Genomic DNA, 6,991 nt, shown 5'->3' on the forward strand with positions numbered 1-6,991 from the left:
ATCCTTTAGTCAATGAAAACCATACCTGACTGATCATACCTAGCTAACTGAACAAGAGGTTGTATTGGGTTCTCGACCTCAATTGTCTCGTCGGGGGCGTGAGGTTTTGGTGAAATGGAAAGGGTTGCCGAAACACGAGGCTACTTGGGAGGTGTTGGATGATTTTCAAAAATAATTTCTGGAATTCTACCCTGAGGACAAGGTAAAGGTGGAGGAGAGAGGTATCGTTAGGCCTCCGATTGTACTGCAATATCAAAGAAGAAAGAATAAGGGTAATATGGGAAAAGAAGAAGTTACGGCGGTTAGAGGGGTTGGGGACCACAATTAAATGACTTTCAATTCGGTTGGGAGAAGTTCTTGTTTAAAAGTGGAGGGAAGCGGAAAAGGAGAGGACATTGAACAACTGAACATTTTGGGTGAGGGAAGTTGAGCTCTCCCGTTTGTTGGATGTTCGGGCTAGATTGATCGTGTAGGGGCGATAGGAGAGTATTGCTCATCGTCTACTTCATCTACTAGACGATCATGTAGTAGAGCAAAGGTGATCGTGTAGTAAATGTAAACGATCGTGTAGGAAGGGAGAGTGATCTTACAGAGGATAGGCGTGATCGTGCAGTTGCTGTTTGTCTGTCATCCCGTAGCGAATTATATGTAAAATCATTTAGCGAAACCTATATACGATCGCGTACTCACAATCTATCAATAAATAAATTCTAAATGATCTGATTCCTATCACATCCCAACCAAATAAACTCAAAGTGGAAAAGTTCTCGAGAACACATTCTTGAGCGCACCTTATTATAACCATCTTGATGAGTAGCCTGTACATGTTTATACTAAAAAAGTGTTCGGACCCAAAATTTCGAAGAATTGAATCTTAAAAAAGGACATATTTGGATCAACTTTCTAAGGACTTAAAAGGCTGAAATTTGCGTCGAATTTGGAAGTTGGGTTCTTCAAATTTCTCAACTATGCAATTCAATACTCGCATGGTATATTTGGAGTACATAACCCAAACATCTATGGACAAATGGATTCAGACAGGACATCATTTTGGGATAAATTAAGGAGTAAATTACAAAGAATTTCAGCAAAGTAATTAAACAGAGGCGCTTCAATAGAGCTTTATCCTCGTGTGAATGGCACTCCTGCAGATCGGACATGTCTGGAGGTCTTGTCCACATTCACAACACGTCTGTAATGAAAACAAACACACAAACATTCATTATTCAGAACATTTGACCTTGGATTCTTGATTCATGTTCTTCCATAATAGTTGAAAGAAATTGCATAGATCTCACCTGGTGTCCACAGCCAAAAGCCATGTCCTTTGGATTGCTGAGGCAAATGGGGCAGACCTGTTCAAAATAAGTACAATCTTAGCCTTTCCACTAGACAAGCTTGTTAAAAAAAAGAAGTATCTATACACCGCGGAAGGGATTTTTTTTGTTGGTAACTCATCCACCGTTATTGCACAGATTCAGAAGTAAGAAAATAAGGGTGAAATAGCATAAAATATCAAAAGAAAATAATTAAAAATTACTAAGCATTCAAGAGGTTCGCTCTAGTCGAGAAAATATGTTTTAACCATTTGAGATACGTTCAGATAGGCATTCGAGAGCTTTGTGTTTTTGTCCCTATTACCATAATCTTCCTAGTTTTCCCAACTAAAGCTCCTAGTCCTAACAGTATCCTTGGATAGGGAATGAAGATCAAAGGAGCAAACTGAGGATCAAACTAGTGATAGTAGGGCCACAGTGGATTGCGTTGAACTTGGTTGGGAAAACAAATTCAGAAATCTAATGTAGGGATGCCAGGCTATCATCAAGTACCACATAAGAGTTGGGTTGAATGGAGGGAAGACTCGAACTTCATACATAGTCTAACATCTAATTTTGGAAACATGCCTACTAGATTGCTCTGATGGAGTAGTTTGATCTTTGATTTCAAGATAAAGAGTCTAGGCAAGCTAGTTATATTTGCTATTTTGTGGAACATATGGTTGCAAAGAAACGAAAGAATGCATTCTAACGTCTCTCTCTTTACATGGGTGTTTTTTTTTTTTTTTTTTTTTTTTTTCCGGGGTATGGTCTCATCACCTTTCAATGACAACTGCTTTTTTCATTTATTTTTTTTTTTAAAAAAATACTACTCTGATCAATAAATCAAATTCAGAAAGGATTGCCAGAACACAAACACCTTTTACCTATGTTATCAATTAGGCCAAATCTAAAAACATAGGGAGTAGAAAGAAATATGCCCAATGGTGGGAGCTTATGCATATAAAGGTCTTGAACATAATACTAAAAACATCATAACAATTTCTTGCAACAGCAAACATAGGAAACACAAACACAGTAATTGTTGCACGAGGCCAAGCAACAAGGATGCTCAATTTGAATTGAAGTTGAAGTGCAATTAGTATTCTTTTTGCACTATTCACTTTTTAGGAAAATGTCCTTTCTTTCAGGCTAGAAATTGCCCCCACTATGAAACTGCTATTACATTATACGCTGAACATGATCCGTTAGATTATAGAAAATAAGAAAAAGGGTGAAGAAAACATGCCAGACAAGATTAAAATTTAACTGACCTGGTTATCATAAGTTGAGCTTGCTACAGGAGGAGCTGTACTAGTCCTAGGAGGATTTCTCTGTTCGGGGAAAGAGGGCACACTTGGCTCATAATTGGAAGACCAGGTAGGCTTTGAACTACTAAAAGATTTTGAACTACTGAAAGAAGCTGCGCCATAGACAGGTGGAGGAAGTGCCACTCTCTGGGGAGATACACCCTTGCGACCACTGCTCAAGCAAACAAAACGTCATCATTAGAAAAGAACAGTGACATAAGGATTGTTTCTGAGACCTGTTTCTAAAAATTTTTATAAAACGGTTCTGAGAGAAAAATGTTTCCCATTTGATTTAACTTGATATCTGCTAAGGAAAGATGTTTGTAATTCTGTGTTTCTGACTTCTTTTCATTTTATTAATAAAAAAGAAGCAGAAAAGTATCTCTTACCCCAAAATATCAAGTTCTATCGTAGCTTTGTACTGGGAGGGAATCTCCATTAATGCTGCAAGAGCAAACTCGGTTTCTTTCCGAGACGTCGGTATATTCTTCGACATAATTTCAGTGAAATTTACAAACTAGAGAGAGAGATAGAGAGTTAATGAAAAATATAAAACAGAACCTCCGGCAGCAGAGGAAAAAAGAGGAACATATAACAACTGCAATGTAGCATCCGTGAATACTTGTATATATATACATAGATCAAATGCATATGCAAGCATTTATGTGGGCACACACATGTAGGTATGTCTGTCTGCATGTAAAGATGGATGTACTAACCTGAAAATTATCAAATGCACGTGATGGGATATTGTCGTCAAATTCTCTCATCATATCCCAGGGGCCATCCCCGACTCCAACTAAAACAATTGAGAGAGGGAACTTGCTGCAGTGAAATGAAAGCATATGTTATTATTGCAAGGACAAAAGTGCTTAAAGCTATAAGAGTAAAGAGGGGAGCAGGAGGAATGTAAGAACCCCATTTTTACCTTGCTTCGACAATGGCATCAACAGTCTTCTGCTCCTGTGGACTAAGCTTCCCACGTTCTGTATCTACACTTCTAGTCACCTGAGCATAGGGGAACACTTTTAAAAGACATGAAGAAGCAAACAGATAATCTGGCAACTTAAACACAAGCCTGAGCAAGACAAATGTAGACGAGGTGAGAGCATAGAGACTCTTAGGTAACACTAATAAGATTCCCAACCCCCCCACATTCCGTTGGACATTCTATATACATGGGATTGAACTAGCCCAAAGGCTAGCATTTGCAAATTCGACACCAATGTAAGATAATATAAAAGGCATCTTTTATCTCATACTTGAAGCGATGGGTATTTTGCGCACAGCTGAGCTTGTGCAATAAATCTACATTTAAAATGCATATTTATTCATCCTAAGGTATGGGTTAGTTAATCTCATAGGTTACACAAACCCAGGTTTTGGAGAACCACCTTTTATATTACATACTAATCTATACAAATCGCTAGCTCACAAACTAATCACAAGCTCACCAACTAGACATCTTTTTATGACCTATTTGAAAAATTCACATACATTCTCAACTTCTGCATGGTAGACTTTTTAGACTCAGACTTATTAAAAACATGGGCAAAACATCCCAACGATGTGAAGTCATTCTATTAATTTTTATTATCATAGAGCCCTGTACATACTGACAGGGACACCACCAGCATTTTTTTTTCTGAGGTTCTAGAAGAATGTCAGTCCCTCTACATTCCATTTTCCATCCTTTGACATTTTCTTTAGAAATACTATATAGTGGCAGCAACCAGAAGTAATAGTAGTAGTAGAAGAAACGGAAGTTCCTCATTTCGTTTAACACCTCCCCTAGTACATAACTCAACCTATTAGAAGCAGGGAATCAGACATTTAGACCTACCTGTCCATCTGCAATTATTAGCAAAACATGGTACTGACCACCACTCTGCTCGACAATGGTCATGGCCATTTCAATAACAGGTGCAAACGAAGTTGGTCCTACCACAAAGCCAGGATCAGATTCCATATCAAAGAGACTAAGTCCTACAAATATAAGGAAGGGAGCGTAGATGTATAAAACAAACCTGCAAGTCGTAGATGTGGAGCAATTTCTTGGTAACGACTTAATACTTCTTCAAATCCATTGCAAAACCTCTCCTCCGGGAAGAAACTGAAGACATCTTGATCATGAGTTGACGCTGCCAATTCAGAAAAGTGAGCATCAGCATTTTTTTTTTTTTTTAATTCATCAAGAGCTTTGCAAAGAAAATAAAAGATACCAACCATCTCCAAACCCAAAGCAGGGAATTAAGTTATCGTCGTCAAAAGCAGCCAATGTCTTTCCAATAATTGATATTGCCTGTTGATAAGGATTTGGCTGGTCTCCAATGTGATGTAGACTTCGTCTATTAAACGACCTTGCACCTATTTGAAAATATAAAGGTCAAATTAGAATGTCCCACCAACAAATAAAAGACCATATTTTGCAAGTTAGGGCACAGAAATTAATGTTTCACCTGTCCACTCATTGCTCTTGGTGAAATCAATGCCAACAATAAGATTGGAAGACTCAAGGCCAGCACGCGCAAGAGCTTCTGTTACCTAAAAAGGACGGAAGATTACTTCACCTCTCTGAGGCTCAGTTTGATGATGATTTTATTTCCAAAAGTTAAGCTTTTTCTCTACCAATTTCTACTTTTCAAAAATGTTTTTAAAATCCGAGTTCAGAAAATGAAAAACAGGTTTCTAAAAATTTCTTTTTATTCACTTTCGGGAATTTGGCTCGAAAGTACAAAGCTAGCAACTAAGCACATGATTTAAAGCAAGAAACTAAAAACACGAAGCTTTCCCTTTTTCCAAAAAGAAGAAAAGCAAACACCCCCAAATTACAGCATCGCTTTTCATTTAAGAACGCTCAAATTACTTGAAGTTCCTTAATCTAAAAAAGAAATAACAGATTTAACAGATGCACATTAAGTCCAAATAAGAAAATTCAATGAATACAGAGACGAAGCCATCAATCTCCACTCCACAAGGGTAAAATATGTATCCATCCCTATTCAAACCCTAAACCCATTTACAAATTACCTCTTCTAAAGAATTGTAATTATCAGCAATCCTCGAGTATCTTCTATCCAACCTCCTGCCATTATCAACGTTCCCATAGCACTCTTGAGAGGATGTATAATACTGCTGAGAAGGATAGGATTGCTGAGGCACATAACTCGGGGTCTCATGTCCATATGACGATCGAGAATACCCACCACCACCCCATGAGGAAGAAGAAGTTGAGCGATAGGGCGAGGCCTCCTTCGAACTTTTGGCCCCCATAAAGCAGAACAAAGAAGTCTCTACAGAAGAACCCAACAAAATCCTCCTCTATGAATCTCAAATGCAAGATATAAAAAATAGTAGGCAACTCAAAAATTCAATCTGCAATGAATTGTCACAATAACGTGGACAGAAGAGAAACTACACCTCCTAATTAAATACTGCAGACGCGTGTAGAAATTCAAGGACGAAGTGTCTGGGAAAAAATTGAATTGAAAAACGTATTCAAAAATCAAAACAAATGGCGGCACCTATGACTTGTTCACTCAAAACCGTAAAGCCCAGCCGACTCAGAAGATAGACTTATCTGTTAAGTTTCTTCAATAACAAAGTCTAATCTGAAGACAACTCAGCCATATCCCTCAATTTACCAACAACGAAAACAGCCAAATAAAGAAAGTAAATAAACACAAAATTCACTGAGCACAGCACAACCTAAACAAAATTAAAGAAGCCCCCCGAGAAAATCATTAGTGGGTTTGTCTAATTTTTCATCAAGATTGAGTTATGCTCCCAGCATTGCAAATTTTCAATCACTTCAAGCCAATAATCATTGGATAATCGAAGACCCAAATCCCAAATTCTAAAAAGTGGCTAGAAAAAGAAAGAGGCATTGTAACAAACACCTAATGGGCGATTTCTCAGATTTGATACAAAACATAACAACAATACCTCAGCAGGGAGCAGATGGAAACAAAAGCATCCTGAAGTCTGAAAGAGATTAAAATGGATGGAGGAGTTGAACCAGTTGGGTTTGAATGGCGGATTTGAAGCGAAACAGTGGAGTTTTGTAAAGTGAGGATGTCTTTTAAAATACGGGGGTTTCGGTTTAAGCGAAGCACATGATTGATTGTTGAATGTTGCGTCTAAAAATTAAAGAAAAATAAATAAAGAAGGGGTCATTATTGAAGAAATCCGATGCCTTTATAATAAAAAGTTGAAAAACTTTAGCGCAATTTTAGCTGCTTGAAGTGGATATTACCCCATACAACATGCTTGCCACCATGAGATCTGCTGATTAGGACACTTTGGTCCCATGAAAGTCTACCTTGCTTTTAGATACCCTCTACAAATCCTGGAAATTTATTTTAA

At 37.8% G+C, this 6,991-nt stretch overlaps 1 protein-coding gene across 2 annotated transcripts; it reads right to left on the bottom strand.

Moving 5' to 3' along the window:
• Nucleotides 1–889: 889 nt before the first annotated feature.
• Nucleotides 890–6,776, bottom strand: LOC120080444 (E3 ubiquitin-protein ligase RGLG2). Of its 2 annotated transcripts, none has more exons than XM_039035099.1 (12): nt 6,572–6,776; nt 5,657–5,919; nt 5,086–5,170; nt 4,853–4,993; nt 4,654–4,767; nt 4,470–4,567; nt 3,555–3,634; nt 3,346–3,451; nt 3,016–3,143; nt 2,591–2,798; nt 1,299–1,355; nt 890–1,192 (listed from the first exon to the last, which is right to left on the bottom strand). In XM_039035099.1, exons 2-12 carry the CDS (start codon nt 5,897–5,899, stop codon nt 1,112–1,114), a joined length of 1,341 nt encoding a protein of 446 aa, XP_038891027.1. In that variant the 5' UTR covers nt 5,900–5,919; nt 6,572–6,776; the 3' UTR covers nt 890–1,111. The 2 variants fall into 2 exon arrangements, with proteins under 2 accessions (XP_038891027.1, XP_038891028.1); XM_039035100.1 differs by lacking the exon at nt 6,572–6,776 and adding an exon at nt 6,047–6,206.
• Between the last annotated feature and the right edge of the window lie 215 nt (nt 6,777–6,991).

This window comes from Benincasa hispida, chromosome 6 (assembly GCF_009727055.1).
Source record: "Benincasa hispida cultivar B227 chromosome 6, ASM972705v1, whole genome shotgun sequence".
NCBI lineage: Eukaryota > Viridiplantae > Streptophyta > Magnoliopsida > Cucurbitales > Cucurbitaceae > Benincasa > Benincasa hispida.